This window comes from Camelus ferus, chromosome 19 (genome assembly GCF_009834535.1).
Source record: "Camelus ferus isolate YT-003-E chromosome 19, BCGSAC_Cfer_1.0, whole genome shotgun sequence".
Classification (NCBI taxonomy): domain Eukaryota; kingdom Metazoa; phylum Chordata; class Mammalia; order Artiodactyla; family Camelidae; genus Camelus; species Camelus ferus.
In genome coordinates this window covers 37,522,891-37,545,533 of record NC_045714.1, presented here as the reverse complement: position 1 = coordinate 37,545,533, position 22,643 = coordinate 37,522,891, and the positions used below count along the sequence as shown (strand labels likewise).

The 22,643-nt window shown below is 45.4% G+C and overlaps 2 protein-coding genes and 1 non-coding gene across 4 annotated transcripts in view; all 3 read right to left on the bottom strand.

The window, feature by feature from the left end:
- LOC116658005 (60S ribosomal protein L29-like) overlaps window positions 1–22,643 on the bottom strand; it is an 801,314-nt gene that overhangs the window by 486,520 nt on the left and 292,151 nt on the right. The window lies entirely within an intron of this gene.
- DYNLRB1 (dynein light chain roadblock-type 1) lies at window positions 1,830–21,164 on the bottom strand. Of its 2 annotated transcripts, none has more exons than XM_006190774.3 (4): window positions 21,056–21,164; window positions 10,206–10,281; window positions 5,673–5,840; window positions 1,830–2,209 (listed from the first exon to the last, which is right to left on the bottom strand). In XM_006190774.3, exons 1-4 carry the CDS (start codon window positions 21,056–21,058, stop codon window positions 2,166–2,168), a joined length of 291 nt encoding a protein of 96 aa, XP_006190836.1. In that variant the 5' UTR covers window positions 21,059–21,164; the 3' UTR covers window positions 1,830–2,165. The 2 variants fall into 2 exon arrangements, with proteins under 2 accessions (XP_006190836.1, XP_032318084.1); XM_032462193.1 differs by lacking the exon at window positions 21,056–21,164 and adding an exon at window positions 20,380–20,459.
- Window positions 2,662–2,733, bottom strand: TRNAA-UGC. The gene has a single exon. It is a non-coding gene; the product is annotated as a tRNA-Ala (tRNA).

The following is a 22,643-nucleotide window of genomic DNA, read 5'->3' as shown; positions in this document are numbered from 1 at the left end:
GTAAATATAGCAAAATGTTAACTGTAGCAATTATAGAATTAAATGGAGGATATATAATTATTTCAACTTCTCTGTACAATTGAGAATTTTCATAATGCTGGGAGTGGCAATACCCTGTTATTTTGGCAAATACACTTCTGAAACCCAGAAGCCATGCCCAGGACAGTGCTGGCTTCTAACCTTAGTGGTTATTGTATTCCCGTACACTTGCTACTTTAAATACAGAAACACTAGGGTATTTGCAGATGTTATACCATTATTTAGCCTTTTTTAAACCCTGGATGTTTACATCTTAGAATGAGTCCATGCTGTGTCACAAACTGCAATGAATCCAAGGTGAGCTTCCCAGGCGAAATCCCATTGCCCAGGGCACTGGGAGGTGGATTACGTTCCTGGGTCTTCTGGTTTTCCCCAAAGCCAGGCTGAGCCCAAACTTCCCTCAGGACCTTCAGGGAAGCTTTATGATGGAGAACTTTAAGGCAAACAAGAGGGAGTAGGAGAGAAACGCAGCGAAGTGAGGGGGGCCAGGTCCCCAAACCCTTTCCAAACCCTGGCTCTGGAGCCAGTCCTCCTCCCCCTTCCCCTCCCCCATGTAGTTTATGTTAATCAGACCTTCCCTCATTCTTCCTGGAGAAACACAAGACAGAAGGACAGAGGAAACTTAGACTTGGATCCCAGCTTCCAACATCCTCTGAGAACAAACAGAAGATAATGGTGGCCAAACCCCATTTTAGACCCTGAATCTCACAGATAATTTCTGACCCAGGGTCATTTGGCTCCAGGCCTGCAGTCACCCCCTCCTCAGGAAGTGCTTCCTGGTCCACAGGGACAGGGCAGACATGCAGTGATTTCCCAGAAATCAGCTTTACTTGAAGATTTGGGGGAAATTATTTTGAAAGGATTTTTTCCTATATTAAGACAAACACAGATAAAACTCCTATGATCTTTCACTGAAACAGACTTTGAAGAAATTTTGCCGAGCCCTTACCAACTACACCTCTAGACTAAGGGTACATCACATGTTTTACTCCCCCGATATTGTTAAGGAAACTTTGCCGGAAAATTTAGAAAAGTATTTTTGTTGGGTGGAAGAACTCACACTGTAAACAGAGGTGACTGCTGAGGGAGTGGGGAGGACAATGAAGGAGGATTTCCAGGTTTGCACAATAGTTTAAAATCTTTTCCCTTTGTAACAAGAAACAAAAGACATAAGGACAACCAAATAAAAAAATATATGTGGTTTTTTTGGGAGAAAAATCCCAGAGAGCTGCTGGATGACAAGCAGCCCGCAGCCCCCCTGCCCCATCACACAAGTCTAAGGGAAGGAGGACGCTTACCCAGGAAAAGCCTACTCAGCTGAACCAGACCGGCTGGGATTTCTGGGGAGGGCAGTGTGGAAAAAGCAGCTTTTGGAGTCAGACCTGCGCTTCCGACTGTGAGACCTCAGGCAAGTCATTCTCAAGAACCCAACCTCCTCACCCGTAAGGAGGCTTCAACATCGTCTTCAGGGTCCTACGAGGGCGAGATGAGCCACACCTGGTGCCCAACAAACATCACTCCTTTCCTTTTCCCAGTGCAGTAGAGTAGGAAAAAAATCTTTCAAAACATTGGTGGGAGCAGGAGACGGTAAAAGGGGTGGCTAGGGACAAGAGGCCCAGAAACCAGGACACCAGTTATAAACAGGGTTCAGCTCAGGAAGCGTGGCCACAGGTGCAGCAAGGAGCACGAGCCACCACGGGCTGGAGGCGGCGCAGGCTGAGCCTTCAGACCTCGTGATTGCACAGGAAGCGAGGCCTTTTCAACCCAGCGTTTAAAGACACACAGCAGGGTAAGCGTTTGGGTTATTTTTAGTTAAAGAAAAACAGCATTTTCCAAGGGCAACAAAATGAACTCAAAGTCAGAAGGAAACAGGGGGTGGGCTTTTCACAAGCTCTTATTCCAAGACCTGGATGCGAGGAAAGAGGGCCCTCCCGGAAACTCAGGGGCCACTGGCCGGCAGGGGACACTTTGGTGGGGTGGGTGGAGCTGCAGCCCACCCTTGGCCACTGGATTGGTCTGAGAGGGCTCTAAGGTGACTTCCACGTGCCAGTCAGTTGACATGATTAACGCTATCATTCTTGAGGGGCATTAAATTACGGAATGACACAAGGAACCAAGAGAGCGGCTTATTCGGTTGGATTCTGAATCACAATCAGGAAATAGTCTTTATCTGCAAAAGAGAAAAATGAAAAAACAGATCTCTAAATGTGAAATGGGAGAAAAACACACTAGAAAGCAAATACGTCATTAAATCACCAACCATAAAATGGGGGGGTGCTGGGTAGAGGGATAAAAAGTATCAGTGCTCAAGCTGCTTCCAGTTGCTGGGGAAACAGAAGATGAACTTGCAGGTTTGCTATGGGGCTTCTGCATGTGTGGCTGCTGGGAAGCGGGGCCCTCACGCTACCTGGCAATGGCACTATGCAGGGCACCCTCTTTTCTAATCTTCCCAGTACCGACAAGGAGGTAGGATTATTGTTTTTTGGGTGGGGAAACTCAGGTTCAGAGTTTAAATGAAGTGCCTACGTTAATGGTTCTCAAACTAGAGGGCATCCGAGTCACTTGGAGGGCTGTTTATTTGGGGGGGGGGGGGGGTAATGAGGTCTATTTATTTATTTTTAATGGAGGACCTGCGGATTGAACCCAGGACCTTGTGCATGCAAAGCACATGCTCTACCACTGAGCTATACCCTCCCTGTGAGGGATGTTTAAAACAATACTGCTGGTCCCACCTCAGGGCTTCGGATTCCGTGGGTCTGCGGCGGAGCCCTAGAGTTTGCATTTTTAACAAGCTCCCAGGTGATGCTGATGCAGCAGGTTCTGGAAGAACTACTAGTTTAAGGTTACCCAGCTAGTTAGTGTCAAAGACGGAATCCTAACCTCAACCCCACTGGTCTTGGGTTAATGTTAGTTCTGTTGCAAGTTCAGGTGCTGGCCTTCCAGAGCCTTCTGGACTAGAAAATTTCAAAGGCACCAGGTCAAAGGGGGCCAAAGCTACCTGAATTCCACTTCTGGGAATCCAGCCCAGTCAGAAGGAACATCTATCATGAAATCATAGCAAGTCCAAGTCCTCAGGGGTGAGCCTGACTGCCCCTCATTTATAGGAGACAAAACTGGAGAAGCAGAGTGTTTCCACCTTGCCCACTGAATAATCAAACTGCAAACATTTGCCAAGGCTTCCACAAGCAGGCCCGGGGCCAATCATTCCTCATTAATCAGCACCTCAATGAATCCTCGAATCACTCTATAAAGTAGTGCTCTCTCATTTTACTAATGAGAACGCTAAGGCTCCCAGAGGTAAATGACTTGCCCAAGCCAAGGCAGATTTGCCAGGTGGGGTAGCTGGGTTTGATGCTCGATGCCTCTGGTCTGCCCTCTGCTGACTAGGAGAGAAGTGGCAGGACCCTGGCCATGTCTACTTTGTGTCTGTTCTGATTCAAGCCTAAAGCCTGCTTCTTCCCATGATGGGCATCTGGGAAGAAGCAGATATTACATGACTAAGTTTCATGGCTAAGCAATCTGCATAAGTAAAAAATCACTTACTGTAATAAACATAGAAATAAGTAACAAGTAGAAGTGATAAAAAGATATAATTAGCAATACCAATGTCTTTTCTTCAAAATAATCAAGCTCTATAATCACTAACAGCACTCCTAGTGCTCTGCGGGAAGCAGTGTGTTAAAGCTTGATTGCACTGTGTTAACTCAGCCGTTCCAGAGCACACTCTTGGAAGCTTTAAGCCAAGAGATGCTGTCCATGGAGAGTCTGTGTGATACGGAAGCTGCATAGTTTGTCCTTGCGCTGCTGTGAGCTCCCAGGTGGGCACAGGTCTGCTCTGATTCGGAGGGTCAGTAGCTTAACGTCAGGGTACTGAAGGGTTTGTCCGTAATCACACAGCATGAAGTCCTGGGAGGGATCTGAGTTCAAATCTGATTCCAAGCCTTTCTGGCCCACCTTGTGCCAACAAGCTCAACCAGATGGGGCATCTCAGAGTACCAGAGCAGCTCAGTCCCCTCCTAGACCCCTTACATGTGAGGGAAGAGAGGCCCGGAGGAGTTCTGTGACGTGCTCGAGGTCAAACTCGTAAAAGGTGAAGCCGGGAGAGCAGATGCTGTGTCTGCTGCAGTCTGTTCTCCCTGACAGAGTCACAGACGTCATCACTGGTTGGCATGAGATGCATCAACAGTGATTAAAATTGATAAAACAGTGTACATATGTTTTCAGAATAATCCTGAAGTTACCCTGTGTCCTCCTTTGTGACTGACCTGTTTGTCCCCACCCCTCTAGGAAGGGTCCCAAGGAGACTGTGGGCCCCTGTGACTGGCTCTATGGTTCTCTCCTTCATATCCTTCCGAGCAGCTCACCTGGGCCCGAACAGGCCTGGGAACAGAAATGCTCTGCTGCTGGGAGAGGCTGACCCCCATTAAGTTAGCTCACAATTCTGAGCCAGCCTCCTCGCCATCTGTGTTGCCAAGTCTGGGGGCATTCAGTGTCCCAGCCTCCCCACTGCCCTCCTTCATCCAGGACCCCAATCACAATCCTATCACCTCCAGCCTTAAAAACCTCTGCTCAGAGGGTCAAGTCCATGCAGCTGAGTTTGGCATTTGAGGCCCATTCTGAATTGGACCAAACAAATCACCTCCCATTCCATCCTATACATTTCTGATGCCCCAGACAAGGTGGCAGTGCAGCCACCCCCATCACCATGTGCACACTTAACTCACGCACACTCAACCATGTGGCTCAGCCACAAAGGAGAGAGGAGGAGAGAGCAAAAATAGTCCTGGAGGATCTGTCTACCGCGCCAGGCTGTGAATGTGGGTGAGGTGAGGCAGGGCAGGGCAGGTAGTCCTGCTGTCCCATCTTGTGGTCCCAGTCCTTGTGGGCTCCTCCCAAAATAAGGATCTCATCATCCTGAGAACGAGCCTCAGATCTAAAGACAAGTATTGTCTGCATCACACAGCCCGGAAGTGTAAGCCAAGCACTTCCTGTGAAACAGAAGCAGCAATCTGTTCCAGGGCTGGGGGAAGAGCTGGACACATGGGGCTCAGAGGCAGGACTGTATGTCTCAAGTGGGCAAACTAGTATTTTTTCTAGGATAAAATGGGTGCACAGTGTTTTTCACCTTACAATTTGGTTTTGAATCTCTGAATTCTTTTTACTTCAAGCATAGCTTTCCCGCCCCCAACCCCCAACCCACCTTGCTTACGCGCTTTAGCTGTGCCCTCAGGACAGCTCAAATGTTTCCTCACCTGGGAAGTCTTTGCTGGCTGCCACAGCAGGCCAGCCACACCCTCCTCTATGTTCCCCAGTGCTCCTTGAGTCTCCCCGCATCAAGGTGAGGGTTCCACTGTGATATGCTTATATATGTCTCTCCCCCATGAGACTGTAATTCCCCTCCATGGCCTAGAACCCAGGACAGAACCTGGCCTAGAGTCACTGTGAACGAACATTGTTGGGTATGCCAGCCGGAGACAGCCCAGGCAGCGCGTAGCAATCCAACCTGTACCTTCTACTTTTCAGGCCTTTCTGTGGACCCGGCAGAGATACCCAGGTGCTAAGCCTTCCTGATAAGCTTCAGAGCATGCGCTGTGAGGGTCTGCTCCTCAGTGGGGATGTGGAAGACCCCTTACCTGGAGCAACCATAATTTCATTTTTCTTGGAGCGAATTCGAAGGAAGGTAAGGTCATTCTGGGGGTCAATTTCCCGCACTGTGCTCCGGGCCTTCAAGATGAAGTTGTGCATGAGGTTGGCGTACTGTGTGGTGGTGGGGTTGTCCATGGTGCTCTTGATGGGAATGCCTGAGGACAGAGCGCACAGAGACTGAGCAGAACGTCAGAGCCCCTTTCTGCCCAGCTCCCAGCCCCACACTTACAATTCTAGAGCCTAGCAGCAGTTAACGGTCAATGCCACTATCTACTGAAGGCCTGACAGACAAGTGATGAGGACTCCATGCTTGTTGGTACCAGCCCCAGAACTACTCTAAGGGTGGTGTCACCATCTTTACTTGCCAATGAGGTAGCAGAAACTGCACAGTGAGGGGACCTGCCTACAGTCACATAGCAGATAAAGATAAGCAGCGGGGCCAGGATTCAAATGTGGGCCTTCTGGCTCCACTGCCGGGCTCCTTTCACAGGGCTGCACTGAATTTCCAGCAATATAAGGAGAGACTGTCATTCGTAACATTTAGAACCTGAACAAGGAAGACAGTGCTTACAAATCTGTAAATACTGAAAAGTAGACAGAAGGAAAAAGGGCAGCCTGTGTCAGGACAGAACAGCCATTAGTGTTTTGCTCCAGTTCCCACCTAGGGAGGCTTGGAGCCCAGTTATGAACACACTGTCTATACATGTGACCGCGCTCCCCAATTTAAAGCCTGTTTCTCTGTCTGCACACACCCTTGCAAACAGCGTTGCTACTGCTCTCAATGAGCCCACAAGTGGCCATTCCGCAGAGTTAATTGTTCCCCCATGGTGGAATACTTTGGCTAGATATTTTAACTTAATTACCGTGCAGTGAACATCCTGCATCAAGGCTTCTCAATTTTGAGAACTGCTTCCTTGTGACGAACTATTAAATGGACCTCCCTCACCGGACAGGGCCTGTTGTCATGGAGGTGAGGAATGGGGCTCTGCTTGAGCCACCGCAGGCCACGACTGGATCATCAGGTGCCTATGAATCACCGTAACATGTCAGCAGAAGGCTCCATCGATGAGGCCCTGAGTGCCCACAGCTGACAGGCACTTGTGACAATTGTGGCCTAAGGGGCTACCCACACAGAAGTGGCTGGATTGGGGTCCAGGACCCTACTAACCTGGCCCACAACTGACCAGCCAAGGGATCAGCCAGTCAGTCACCCTCAGGCCCACCCATGGGTGGCCAGAAACTGATCTGACATTGTCTTCTGAGGGCACAGGAGCACAAGAATGGGCAGAAGAGGGCATGGTAGCAAGAGAAGCACCTGAGTCAGAAAGGCTGTTCTGCGCCAAGTGAAGTTATGAGAACAGGTTGTAGTGATCACCTGCCTTTAAGGGACAAGATGACCAGGTCACCAGGGCTGCTCTTGGGTCCCGGATGGCAACAATGTGCTCACCAGGGCCCCAAGAGGCCTCATTCAATAGTTGGCCTTCCTGAGGATGGCAGTATGAGCAGCCGGGGAGATGACTGAGTGGGAACTCTGAAATCTGATGACCTGAGCTTATACCCTGGCTCTGTCCCTTCATGGCTATATGGCCTCAGACAAGGGATTTAACCTCTCTAAGCCTTCATTTCCTCATCTGTAAAATAATGTCTGTGCTTCAAAGTGCTGCTGTGAAGACTAAGTATGTCTTAATTCATTTGAGAATGTTTAGCAAGAGTATGCATGTAATAAATTTTGATTTATTAACACCCACACAATAAATCCCATTGCCCACATAATTTGAGGGGCCAGTCTCAAGGCCTGGCTAAGTTTGGGTGATCAAACCTCTTGACCTTTTCTTTCTACATCCCACAAGGCTACCTTCTCTCAGGTCCCTCTGCCTGGAACTTTCCTTCCCTTATTCTCTCATGACTCCCACTGTCCCTCAGGTCTCCATCCACCCCCAGATGTGCTCCGTGCCCCAATACAGTCCCAGTACCATGCAATTTTCTTTCAGAGCTGTTTCTCAAGTTTGATATTACACCTTTATGGAAGTGATCATTATGTTTCCCTCCACAGATTATAAGCTCCCTAAGGTCCAGAACCAGGCCTGATTTACTCATTAGTGTCTTTAGAGAGACTGCATTAAGCATTTATGGCTGTTGATAAATGAGGAGACACAGATCTACTTTCAGCAGTTCAGACAAATACTGTCATGAGTTTGATCACATTTCTATCAAGATAGGGTGTGTAAAGGCGACAAGAAACAAACCTCTTGTTGGCTCACTTTAAAAACAAAAGAAAACACAGAGATGGCAGGATGGGGGTGGAGGGGATGGACTAAAACTGGAAATTATTTCAAACAAGGATGAGAGATCAATTCCAGATTCACAGGATGTCTGGGCTGGGGAACACCTCACAGACAGCCTAATGATTAGGTGGCCTGCTCCAAGCCTCTGCCAGTGCAAATAGGGACCGTAAAGCCCGCAGAAGTGGCTGGTCACCTCCAAGGCATGATTTCTAACCCAGGGCTCGGATCTGCCAGGTTGTATAGCCAGGTCCTCCCACCAAACCCACCTCTATTAATCAACAATTTAAAAATATTAACAAAATCTAACAGATATTCATTAAGTACCAACTTTCTGCCAGCATTGTTCTAGGGTCTGGGGATGCAGTAGTGAACACAAGAGACAAATCCCTGCTCTCAAGGAGTTTACACATTTGAATCTTTTATTTTGCCCTGTGTGGGCGGCAGCAGAAGATGGCAGGGGGTCTGGAGAAGGACAAATAGAACAGAATGTTCCTTAAGTTCTTCGTAAGTTTGCTTAAACTCATACTTTTATTATGAAGCATCATTTAAATCTGGCCAAGGCAGAGGTGTCAAGAGGCAGTGGCACGTGGTTGGTAAGTGACTGGGACAAGAGTGTGTCATGGTTTCAGAGGCGGGAAGTAATCACCCTGGGCAGGGATGCTCAGGGAAGACATCCTGCAGAGGCAACTGAGCCGAATCATGGGGATAGGAAAGCCCTAGAGCGGTAACAGAAATCCCTAATACAATCGTTTTAACTGATCATCTTTTTAATGGAAGCTTCCAAAGGGCTTAAAGTTCCCATAGAACAGTGAGTTCTGACTACCTCCAGGTATGGCTGGGTGATCTGGGGCAGATCACCTCACTTCTCTCAGCTTCCATTTTCTCACCTGAAAAACAGGCAGACATCCCTGCTTTGCAGGGTCACTGCGTGAAATGTAAATGAAAGACTGAAGCAGGAGCTCTGTGAATGGGACACAATAAAAATAAACACACATACGCAATAATTTTAACATTCATATGGCATTTACTATTCATTAGGCACTGTTCTAAAAGCTGCCTTAGAGGAAAAGTATGACTGTCCACATTCTACAGATGAGGAAACTGGAACAAAGAGGTTAAGTGACTTGACCAAGATCAGACAGTTGATAAGTAAGTAGAGTCAGAATACAAACACAGGCATTCTGGTTCCAGCCACTCTGCAATACTACCATATTAGTATACAAAAAAGAAGTGCTCATTAGTACCCAAAAGCAGCTGGGATTGTATTTCCCCAGTGGAAAAGCTCAACTTTTCAGGCAGTTTTAAGCAACGATGAAGGCTTATGGTTTGTGAATACTGGTGGAAGCCTAGGGTTCCCAGCTGGACAGCCCAACCTCTGAGGCTGTTCCCTCCCCATTTGGGGGGGGATGTCCAGCTCCAGAAGAGAGTCTCTGTGGGTGACATACAGTCTTTGGGGTCTGGGAGCAAGAAGGACCCAAAGAGATTACCTGGACCAACCACTCCATCTGAAGTAGCTAAGGTCTGAAGAGGGGAAGGGGAAGCCCCAGGCCACCTAGCTGCTCAGTGGCGACCTGAGTTGCTTCCCACGGTGTCCTCTGGGATCCCCAACCTGCTGCCTCCTTTGAATGCAATGACCCCACGGTTTAATTAGAGTCTGACAAAGCTGGGGAGCACCTCTGCCTCGCTCTGGGCTGGCCAGGGTGTGACGACTTGGAAAACAACATTTTAACTGAGGACATGCCACCTCTAATTTGTCACCATTGGTGACTTTCATTCCGCTCTATTTACGTAGGCACTGTTGAGAATTCTGCCTTTCCAAAACAAGGCCTAGAATGACACATACACACAGAGCCTACCAAGGAGCAAACCAGAGCTGACTGAATGCACTGGGCTAGAGAATTGTGGGAGTCCAGCTGGGCCATAGTCTAGCAGACACTCTCTGGTCCTTCACAGCACAGTGTGGGAGAAAGAGCACAAGTGCACTGAGGCAGACCTGGAATGAAATCTTGGCTCTGTAATTAAATTTCTAGACTCAGTTTTCTCCACTACAAAATGGAGGCAACAGAGCTGCTTTAAGGAATAAGTGAAATAATATGTTTGTAAAATCCCAGCCTGTGGCCTGGCACAGAGTAAGTGTATGATAAAGGTTAGTCCCTCCATCGCTATGTCTACTGCAGTTTGAGAAAATTAGTATCTGTACTAATTTTCATGCACATGGCTGGAAGGAGGCTGTACCTTCTGTGTTCACCACAATGATTCCCTGCACGCCCTTCTGGCTCTGAAGTCGCTTCAGTGTCTCCTCCACCTCTGCCTGCCAGAGAGAACGAGACCAAGGTTAGGAGGGGTTAGGAAGGCTGGCTTTACTCCCTCATACCCCTGGCAGATGAATCACACATTTGTCTTCCAACCATAAACAAGTAACACCCAGGCACGTGGCACCTCCTGAAAGCTCCCCAGGCTATTTGGAGTGGTCCTGAGACCACCACCAGCATCTAAACCATCTGCTCACACCCCCAGTATGGGGCGGGGCTGCTCCTGGCCCTTTGCCCACAGGTACTATTATTCCTTCTCCCTCAACTATTTGGGAGCAGAATTTAAATGCCATACCAGGAGTAGAAACACATCCATGACTCACATACTTGGTATAGCTGGGGGACAGGACTCTGATGATTAAAAAAAACCCAAACAAGGGTGTCTAACCGGAAAGAGACATATTGTCATTTGTGGCTCAAACAACACAACTGAAAACATTCCAAAGGAAGCAAAATGATCCCATGAGGATAGACTTGGTGACTTAATAAGCTGGCATCTGAGATAGTGTGACACATGGCACATAACTATAGGAAATCTTGGGGAAGGGACTCATTAATCCCGATTCTCCAAGAGCTAGTCAGGATGGGGTACTCTGGCACACGGAATTTGTAAGCAGAGTGGACAAGCAGACCTTGGGTCCTCACCCTGCCTTGCAAGGCTTTCTCTATAATTACTCCCATCCTTTCCCTCCACCCTCCACCTGTATGTTCAAACTTCCCTGTTTCCACATTTTTTACCAGAACAAGTCCTCTTCTCTGCTGAAATCCAACAAATTCTTTTTTTTTAACTGAAGTATATAGTCAGTTACAATGTGTCAATTTCTGGTGTACAGCTAATGTCCCAGTCATGCATATATACACATAAATTCATTTTCATACTCTTTTTTGTTAAAAGTTATTAAAAGATATTGAATATAGTTCCTTGTGCTATACAGAAGAAATTTGTTTTTTAATCTATTTTTATATATAGTGGTTCAGCAAATTCTTTTTGATCATCTAAGGTATCGCCTCCTCCATGAAGCCTTTACTGATCCCCAATTCAGTGGTCTTTGTCTACTTCTGCGTCCCTGAACTCCTGACTGTAACTTCCTGGGGGTGTATTAGGTACTGGTTTACTTAGTCTCTACAATAGTCTACAGATCAGGGGCTCCATAAACAGCCGCTTAACTAAACTAGGCCCAACTCTTACTAAGGATGGAAGCTGGCCTTGAAGTGCACTTGTTCTCAGGAGGTCCCTTCCAGACCCATCCAGAATCCAGTCAGAAGCTCCTCAAAGGCTGAGAGTCAGAATATGTTGGAAATAGAGACTCTGTTCACCCAAAGAGAGTAGTTCTCCACTAGCAGGGGCTAATGAGTTGGCCCAGGGGGAGGAGCTTCTAAATGGTGGATGCAGACAGCACAAAGAATCATTGTTTTTCTAGTAGGCACAAGGCTGACAGCCAGTCACTGCCACCCACTCCCCAATGATGTATGAATACTCTCAAATGCTGGAGGAAAGGGCACACAATTTCCTCCTACAAACAGCCTGATGCCTCTAAAATCTGGAGCCCTGGTAAAAGGACAGGGATAGCCATGTGGACATGAGAGTACAATACAGCGGGTTATGCATGTATCAAAACGTAATTCATTCAAAAGACTTTCACTGAGCTCCTAACTATGCATTGTACAAGTGAGGAGGGATAAAGTACTATAGTGGTCAATACTACACAGTACTCAATCTGACCTGGTAACCCTCCTGGAAGTTTATCCTAAGGAAATGATACAAAGGAACTAGAAGAAGAACACAGCAAGATGTTTGCTGCAGTGACATCTCCAAAAACCAAAAGCAGGAAGAGCTAAAATTGCCCAATAATTAGGGAGAAGACCAAGTAAATTATGGAATGTCCATCCACAGGAATATAAAACACACATTAACAATGGTGATCAGAATATTATACTACCACAAAAAGAAAGCAGTTGGTGACTGAAACCACATGAAAACAACAAGAGGGCTAGAAGGATTATGAGAAATAAAAAAAAAGTCATGTGGGGGAGGGTATAGCTCAAGTGGTAGAGTGCATGCTTAGCATGAACGAGGTCCTAGGTTCAATCCCCAGTACCTCCTCCCAATACATATAAATAAACCTAATTACCTCCCCTTCATAAAACAAAACAAAACAAAAAGTCACACTGAGACCAGAGAACTTAGACAAAGTTTTATTTTCTTTTTTAAAACCAGCCTCTTTTTATTCTATTCTATTTATTGTTTCTATTTAAAAACATTTTTGGGAGAGAAACAAGATGGCAGAGTAGAAGGACGCTCGTAGCTCACCCTCTCCCAGAAATACACCAAAACTCACATCTACGGACCTACTCAGCCAAACAGAGCACCTGCAGAACTCCAACAGAACATCACCCTCTTTGAAAGACAAAGATGCCAAAAATCTGGTAGGAGAAAAGGAAAAAAGAAAGAAGAAAAAGCAAAACAGTACAGGACCCACCCCACAGGGAGAGAGCGGCAAAGAAGGACTGGTGCTCGTTAGCTGGTTCTCCCCTCTTCAACGGAGAGGCCAGCAGGACAGAGGGGGAGCCTCCGAGGCACAGATCTGCCCTGAGCACCTCTTGACCGACAGAACTGAGTTAAACAGACACAAAGGGTCCCTGTGACACCCAGGCCGGGACAGGCCACCAGGGACAGGCCGCCCGGGACAGGCTGCCCGAGACAGGCTGCTCGAGCCGGGCAGAGGACTGGGGCAGCTGTGCTGAGGCAGCCCAGGGGTCTGCAGGGGTCTGCGTGCAGTGGCTGGGAGGGAATACAGAGCAGAACAACCTCGGTCCCCCATAAGTTGTGAAAAAAAGCAAAGCAATACGGCTGGTGTGCCCTGGGGGGTGGGGTGCCGTAGCCTGTATCTCCTCAGACCTGCGCGCCATTACTGGCGTATCTGCGAGAAGAGAGGCGGGGCGCAGCCACAGTCGCCATTTCCTCCTGTGCGCAGTGCCCGGGTGGGGGCGGGGCTGGGACCTGAATCCACACCTGGGGGCTCCACAACCTCCTGGGCAGGACTGAGACTTGTTTACAGCCCGAGGCAGATAGGATCTTTCTGCCCCAGTACCTCAGAGAACTTGTGCCGCCAAGACAAACAAGGAGCTGAGATTTGGCATGGAGCAGGGGCAGGGCCGTTCCGTGGTCTTCCCTGAGCCTGCCTTTGGAGCGCTGACTGGAGGCGGAGAGGGCAGCTGCACAGAGCAGCGGAGCAACCGGCACCAGGAGAGGGCGGGCAGCCACCATCTTCCTGGCAGGAACGCAGTACCTGACCATGGTGCTGGGAGGGGGCGCGATCTGCCCACCTGCCTCCCCCCAGCGCAGCATCGGACTGCAGCATCGGGAGGGGGAGTGACCCGCCCGCCCATCAGGTAAAAGCTCAGCTCCTGACCCAGTGTTAGCAGGGGGCACGATCTGCTAGCCGACAGCCACTGGGAGCAGCACAGATGAGGGCGCCAACAGAGGGCCTCTGGAAACAGCAAGCTGAGTTCACGAAACAGGGCAAAGATACAAAGACCTCTTAATAAAATCATTAAGAGCACACTGTCTCCAGGAGAACTAGATAACTGATACTCTTTAAGCCACAGTGCCAGAGAGATATGAGCAATATGAAGAAGCAGAGGAACCACTCCCAATTAAAAGAGCAAGAGAAATCCCCTGAAAGCACAATCAAGGAACTAGACATTGATGGCCTACTGGATCAAGATTTCAAAAAAGGAGTGATCAAAGTACTGAAGGAACTAAAAAAAATAGTGTTTAGAGATATAAAAATATGTCAAAAATGAAATAGAAGCTATAAAGAAGAACCAAGTAGAACTGGTAAACTCATTTGCTGAGATGAGATCTGACCTAAAGGCTGTACAAAGCAGGCTAGATAATGCAGAGGAATAAATAGGTGACCTAGAAGACAGGACAAGAGAAAGCACCCAATCAGAACAGCTGAGAGAAAAACAAATTAAAAAAAATGAAAACAATATAAGGGACCTGTGGGATAATATAAAGCATGCCAATCTATGCGTAATAGGGGTTCCAGAAGGGGAAGAAAGAACAAAGGGGATTGAAAAGGTATTTAAAGAAATCATGACTGAAAACTTCCCAAACCTAAAGGAATCAGATATCCAAGTACAGGAGGCTCAGAGGGTCCCAAACAGGAAGAACCCAAACAGACCCACACCAAGACATATCATAATCAAGATGGCCAGAGTCAAGGATAAAGAAATGATCCTAAAGGCAGCAAGAGAAGAACAAAGAGTGTGTTACAAGGGAACCTCCATAAGGCTCTCAGCTGATTTCTCTACACAAACACTACAGGCCAGAAGGGAGTGGCAAGATATATTCAAAGTCCTGGATGAAAAAAAGATGCAGCCTAGGATACTCTATCCAGCAAGGCTATCCTTTAGAATAGAAGGAGAGATACAAAACTTCACAGACAAGCAAAACCTAAAAAAGTTTAACAACACTAAACCCATGCTAAAAGAAATACTGACAGGTCTACTTTAAATAGAAAAGAAGCAGGATGCTACAAAAATGAGAAACTCATAACTGGAAAGGAGATAACTGCCATGAATTACAAAAAGAATAAACACAAAATCGTAAAAGAAGACATCTAAATCATTAAGAGTGGAAGAGGGAAACAAGGAAAGCCACTGTGGAAAACAGTATGGAGATTCCTCAAAAGACTAGGAATAGACTTACCATATGACCCAGGAATCCCACTCCTGGGCATATATCCAAAAGGAAACCTACTTCAAAATGACACCTGCACCCCAGTGTTCATAGCAGCACTATTTACAATAGCCAAGACATGGAAGCTGCCTAGATGTCCATCAACAGATGAATGAATAAAGAAGATGTGGTATATTTATACGATGGAATACTATCCAGCCACAAAAACCGACAACATAATGCCATTTGCAGCAACATGGATGTTCCTGGAGAATGTCATTCTAAGTGAAGTAAGCCAGAAAGAGAAAGAAAAATACCATATGAGATCGCTTATACGAGGAATCTTAAAAAACAAAAAACAAAACAAAACATAAATACAAAACAGAAACAGACTCATAGACATAGAATACAAACTTGTGGTTGCCAAGGGGGCAGGGGGTGGGAAGGGACAGACTGGGATTTTAAAATGCAGAATAGATAAACAAGATTATACTGTATAGCACAGGGGAAAATATACAAGATCTTGTGGTAGCTCATAGTGAAAAAAAATGTGACAATGAATATATATATGTTCATGTATGACTTGAAAAATTGTGCTTTACACTAGAATTTGACACAACATTGTAAAATGACTATTACTCAATAAAAAATGTAAAAATAAAGAAATAAGTAAATAAACAAAAAAGCCAGTCTATCAAACAAAACAAAACAAAACAAAACAAAACAAAACAAAACAAAACAAAACAAAACATTTTTGGGCCCATCTCTCTGTGTATCCAAGAGATCAGACATGTCTGATTTGGGGACTACAGGGCTCTGATATGCTCAACATTATAAGAATATGTAAGAAAAAGGATGGCAACCTGCAATCATCTGGGGAAGGGGAAAGCTAAAACTACAGATGTCAGAATCAAAGTCCATAATAGCCCCTGGAGGTTGGAAGTGGGGCTGAAATGAAAACAGATGAAATTTCACAAGACTGCTATTCATTCAATAACAATATGGGTATCTTCTATGTGCCAGACATTATTTTAGGCCTAGAGATGTTTTACTGAGTAAAATATAACAAAAACCCCTGCCCTCATGAAGCTGATTTGGGGGGGGGGTGTCAGACATTAATCAAAAACCTAAGTAAGATACAAATGTTAGACACAGTAGGAATGGGGGATCTGTAATCCAGGGGCTGACGGTAATTTTAAATTAGATGGTCAGAGAAGGCCTCGCTAAGGTGATAGATGAGTAGAGATCTGAAGGAAACAAGGAAGCTAACCATGCAGATTTCTAGGGAGAGTGTTCCAGATAGCAGGAAGAGCAAGGGCAAGAGCCCCAAGGTGGGAAAGTGGCATGTTCCAGGAAGAGCAGAGGAGCCGGTGTGGCTGGAGCGCAGTGAGTGGCAGGCAGCCAGACGAGACAGGCAGCCCAATCAGGTTAGATTTCAGGGGCCTGGCAGATCACAGTAATGACTTTGGTTTTTAATGGGGATTGTCTGGGGAGCCACTAGCAGTTTTTGACATGAGCGGTGACAAGATCTGATGTTTCAAAGGACAGCATGGCTGCTGTGTGGAGAATGGACTGCAGGAGGCAGGCACCACCTGCCTGAGCCTGGGCCCTGACATGTTCTGCTCTCTCTGAAAGAAGCAGCCTTCTCTTTTTCCCTCACTACTTGCTGTAACTAACTCCCAACTCTTTGGACTCAGCTCATGAGCCTCCATGGGAGGCCTTCTCAGACAGCTGCCCCTCTTCTAGGCACCCATGGCAACCTGATTCATAGCACTTATGGAGTGTAATTGTCTTGCTTCTGTCTCCTCCTCCAGACCCAAGGCAGCTTGGGAGCAGGAACCTAGACTTTATGATCCTAGTACCTTGTACAGTATAAGCTCAATAAATACTTAAGGAACAAATAAAAAATATTCCTGCAACTATGTTTTACAAAAGTCAGCCTTTTTAAGTACAGAGGGGAGACATAGTACCCAGGTTGAAAAAGAGCTAGGGTTTAGTTCATCCTAAATTTAATGAGAATAAACCACTGAGATCTGGCTGCTTAAAATGTAAACACACACTTACCAGTAAAGGGAGGATGTACAAGTATATACTGACCTACTCAGTACATGCTGCAAGTTAAATATTAGGATGAATGTTTTCAGACACACATCTTGTCTGAACTTTCCATGATTTTTAATATGATCTCCATTTTACAATGAGGAAACCAAGGCTCAGAAAGGAGAAGAGTTCTGCCCAAGGACACACAGCATGTCAAGAGCTAAATATACCACTACACAAACAATGAGGTCTCTGTCTTGAGGACACTCACATTTTGGTGGAAGAGACCATCAAAAACAAGTGATCAAGACTCCTGCAGGGTACAGGGACAGGGCTGGGGTGAGCAGGGGGATGGCTACTTTGGCTGATGTGGTCAGGAACACCTGAGGATGTAATCTTTAAGCCAAAAACTAAATGATGAAAAAGAAAAGCACTCCAGGCAATGGGATGAAAGCTAATGCAGTGAAGTGGGAAAGAGTCTGGCATGTTTAAGGAACAGAGATAACCAGTACTGCCAAGGTTTTTGATTCTTTGCTAATCTGATAGGAAAAACCCAAATAATAGAAAGCCAACTTTTCTTTAATTTTTAAGAGTTATCAGTGAGGTTGGTCAGGAAAAAAAAAAACTTATCATTGAAGCTAAAGTGGAATTTGACTGTTTGCATCTCTCCTTTTTTGAGTCTTTTGATTTTTCTACAACTCTTATTCATTTCCAAAAACTCTTTTTTGTTAGAAATAGTAACTTCTGTCCATCATATAAATTATACTTCTCCCACTTTTAAAATTTAATCTTATGATTTTTTTTTCAATCAGAAGTTGAAAATTTGTAAGCAGTCAAATTTAATAAAATTTTTTTCCCTGTAAGACTAGAGAAAAGCTTCTCCAACCTGACCCCAACCAGTATGGTGGGCTTGGACCTGAGTGAGTGGAGGCCATGAGGTCTAGAGGGGTCTCCAGGAGGCACAGAACACCTGCTTTCAGGAGAAACTGCTTAAAACAAACTTCAAGTTTAGCCCTAAAGGAGCCAAGAAAGAAAACAAATGATGCTAAAAAGCTATACGCAGCAACAGGGGACATCTGCAGGTGGGAAAGGACAGTCCTAGTCAGGTATCTAAATCATGCCACCTTTGCCTCTAAAGTTTGTCATCCCTGTAGGGCCAGCCAACTGGTGCCAGAAATATTGGAGTGGATACGCAGGACCCCAGGGTCGGCTCATAGCTCCAACCTCCTGTCCTGCTCCTAGAGAGAGCCCAGCTGGTATCCTCAGCATCCTGAGTCTTTATTACTATTAACATGGGTGTCTGCCTCAGAGAAGGGACAAGTCTCCTGGGTTCTCCAGTTCCCAGGGGCATGTAGCTGACAGATTAAAAAAACAAGTAGCAGTAAAACTCCAGGATTATTTACTGGTTCAGCATAGGAGGGATAACCATGTGAAGCAAATGATTCACAAAAGAACTGTGACCAATGTGACTACTAAGTATAAAAATTTTAATTTCTATAAAACAAAAATTAATTACAAGGAGAGAAAAACACTTCAATAAAAATATATATACAAAAATTTTTTAATTTAAAAACGGAGAGAAAAACTGCATCAAATGTAACAGACAAAAGAGTAATTCCAAAACACCACACAGAATGATTAAGAAAAATAGCGAGTCTCTAAAAGTTAAGTGGGCAAAAAGGATACTGGGAGAAAATACACCGAGGAGAAATTATAAACACATAGAAAAATGTTCATCGTTCCTTATAAATAAAGAAAAGTATAGCAATGAGGTATCCTTTTAAATGCTGGCAGTATTATGGCAAAACTGGTACAAAGGCAATAAGACCTTTTGGGAAAGCTACATGACCACACTATTGTAAGAACCATAAAAGTGTTGGCCTCCTTGCTTAGAAATTCTTTTCCTGAGAATTTCTCCTACCCTAAGGAAATAATCTAATATGTTTAAAAAAGAAAAGAAGAGAAAATAAACCCTACACATACAGAGATATTCATCACAGCATTATCTCTATTAACGAAGAACTAAAAGCAACCCAAATATACACCAGGGGAATGGTCTGGCAAATTATGGTACAGATATTTCATTGACCATTACGTAGTCACTAAAAATAACTCATTATAAAGTTGATGCAGCAAGAAAGCTATATGTCTTCAAATATCAAACAAAACCGAAAAACTAGCGTGTACATCTTGAAAAATATGCATATGTTAACAAAAGGGAAGGAGAACGTACAAAGATTTAAAAAGTGTGGTGCAATAAAACTGGATGCGAATTATGGATGATTTTTATATCACCATTCTAAAGGGCAATTTGCCAGTTTTTACCAAAATGTTAAAATGTTAAAATATGCATGCCATAAGTACCACTTCTACATAACACTACTAAACACTAACATGAGTGCAAAACAAAACAAAAACAAAAACAAAAACAGTAGTGCAGCATTGTCTGAGGTGAAAAACTGTAAATTACCAAAATGTATATATTGCAATAGAATATGAATAGAGTCCTTAAAAAGAATGAGGTAGATTTGTGTATACTGATGTGGGAAAAAAAAATTGTTTTTAATGAACAGTGTTAAGTTGCAGAATGAGACTATCTACATATATAGCCTATAAATTTACTACGTATAAATATGTATGTTCCAATTTCACATAATAAACAGATTATATATAAACATGCTTATGCAGTAAATCAATCTGGAAGGAAACACACCCAATTGTCAATAGTTGTTACCAGAGGGGACTGAGATGGGCACTACATACACTTTGTACATACACACCTTGGTACTGCTTGAATTTGTTAAAATGTGCATGTAAACATGTTTTGCTTTTATGCGTATAAATACATAATAGCATGGTACAGGTTGCAAGAAGTTACCATTTGTGTAAGAAAAAGGGGAAATACATACATGCTTATGTAGATATACAAGAAACAATGTTTCTGAAGGAGGCTGAGGCTGGGGGTCACGGTTGGGTTGGAGATTTACTTTTTAATTAGATCCTTTCAGATTATTTTTATTATCTGTTAAATTAATTATTTTCACAGTTTAAAAAGTGATGTGAAAGATGAAATTATTTCACCTATAGTATAAATTAGCTAACTATATAAAGCAAAGTATACAACAAAACTATATAAAGCAAAATCTGAAGGAAAAAAAGACTAGGAGTAATATGCTTAATTACAAGTTGTTACCTCCAGGTCATGGCACTGTTTCTTATTTCTTTTCAATTTTTCTTACAGGCTTTAAATTCTTAAATTAAGATTTTCTTAAATTATTCATTTGGTTTAACATTTAAAAGGTCTTTTCAAGTTTTTCTTTTTTTTTTTTTTTAATCAAGTTGGGAGGATTAAAAACACAAGAAGACAAACCTGTACTAAGGCGTAAAGAGCCCACAGTTTCGGCCAGCAAGGCAGGAATCACAAGGGTGGATCCCGCCCGTTTTCTGACTCATGCATCAAGTCCCAGCGGGTCGGAAGAGCCACCCTAACATAAAGGCAGCACTCAAGCTTCTAGGGTTCAAATCCACCTCCGCCATTTCCTGGGGCAGGGCACTTAGATTCACCGAACTTTAGATTCCAAGCATGTAAAATGGGGATAATGGTCATACCTAACTCGCAAAGCTATGGTAAGGAGGAAGGCCGGGGTACATAAAGCGCTTAGCAGTGCCTGACACAAATTAAGCTTTCAGGAAATGTTATCACTACTGTTGTTACCGCGCCACAAGGCCCAGGATGCTAGGATGCAGAGGCCTGTGGGCTGGCCTCCCCTCTCCGTCAATCCCTCGCCGAGGCCCGAGGTTGCTTCCGGTCAAGGGACAGCAGGATCCGGTGGCACCGCCTCTGTCCCCTCGGTCCGGGTCTGGAGGCCCACGACCGCCGGGTTCCGCCCTCCAGACAGCTCTGGCCCGGCCCTGCCCAGACCCACAAATGCCCAGCCCGGCACTCGGAGCCGCCCCCGGAGGATGGAAGGCCAGGCTCAGGGTGGTGGGTGGCCGTGCTCGGCCACCAGCCGACCGCCAGCCACACGCTCTTGGCGGACACTCACCATCTTGGACCGACCCGGTAGCTCCGCGTCGCGGGTACTCAGCCCAGTCCCGCAGCCTTTCCGCGCCTGCGCAGAGCTCTCTGTCAAAGCGGACAGCCTCAGGAGCCTATCAGGAGCCTATCAGGAGCCGGCGTGGGGCGAGCGGGCGGGCGGATCTTAGCGCCCCAGGGCTCTTGGGAAATTTGCTGTGCGCTGTCCGAAGAGTGGAAAGCAAAGCAATTCAGCGTTGGAAAATTCCGAACTCCAGTTGTGCCGAAAAGATACTGGTTCGCGGTGTTAGAAGAGTCTTTCAACCCTCAGCCGAGGTCTGGGCCGGCTGTGGAAGTTCTGGGTGTAGGGTGGTGAGCGAGTCTGAAGGCGAGGAGGGGGTTTGCTGAAGACTCTTTGCGCCCATATTGAGGCAAAGTGACGCGCGGAGCCAAAATGCACCGAAGACGCGAGGAAGTCCGGAGTTCGGGCTGGAGTCATGGGTCCCTAGGGTCGCCAAAGCGACTTCCTGGGGAACATTGCATCCAGGCTTGGAATCAAGTGGTCAGGGCTAGCCTGGGAGTCTGCAGACTTAGGACTCCGAGCTCAGCCCCACCCGTTTTACCTTGGAGAAGCCACTTCACATTTCTGTGCTGCTTTGTTTTTCTCACCTTTAACGGGGGAACCCTTCTTCTCGGAGCCTTGTGTTGTTCCGTTTGCCACAGGAATTTCTGGGTTCTTTAGCAAGAAATAATTTGTTTAAACACATTGCCTTTTAGTGAACCTTGGGCCACATTACTGGGCCGACACCGCGCCATCTCCAGTAGTCTCAGCATTATAGTTTCTTCGAGGCACTGGAGGTTGCTGAATTCAACGCTGATGATCTAACTGCAAAATGTCATGTAGCCTCTTTCAATAAGGGAAGGATTTGGTTCTTTCAGGGGCGTCTGCATGTTAAGAGGACTGAATAGTTACTTTACAGTGTGGAAACCTGGCAGACACCATCGTACCAGAGGATCAAGGTTAACGTTACTGATACTGGGGTATATTGATGTATGCTCTCTGATATACTTTAAGGACACGTCACCTCTGATATTTTTCACAAAAATCTATGGCTTAACCATGAGAAAACATTAAACCAAACTTGAGGAACATTTTACAAGGTAACTGACCAGTACTTAAAAAATGTTAAGGTCATGAAAGACAATGAATGAGGAACTACCATAGATTGGAAGAGAGTGAGAAAAACGACATTGGTGGAAAAACTGGTGAAATCTGTTTAAGGGTTGTTTAGTAGTATTTTACCGACTATTAGTTACTAGTATAATATGTATAATACATAATATTGTTACCAGTTGTATAATTGTACCAAGTTACAAGGGATGTTAACATTGGGGAAAGCTGGGCAAAGGGTGTGCAGGAACTTATTTTTGCAACACCTGTAGGTCTAAAATTATTCTGTAAGTCTAAAATTATTTCAAAGTTTAAAAAAAAGGACTGGGCACAAAGAAATGATTATTGAATACTGGAAACTAGGAAAGCAAGGGGAAGGGCTGTAGTGATTGGCCCTGGAAGATGAGCACAGGAAGGATCATCACCACCATCTTACATACGGAGAACC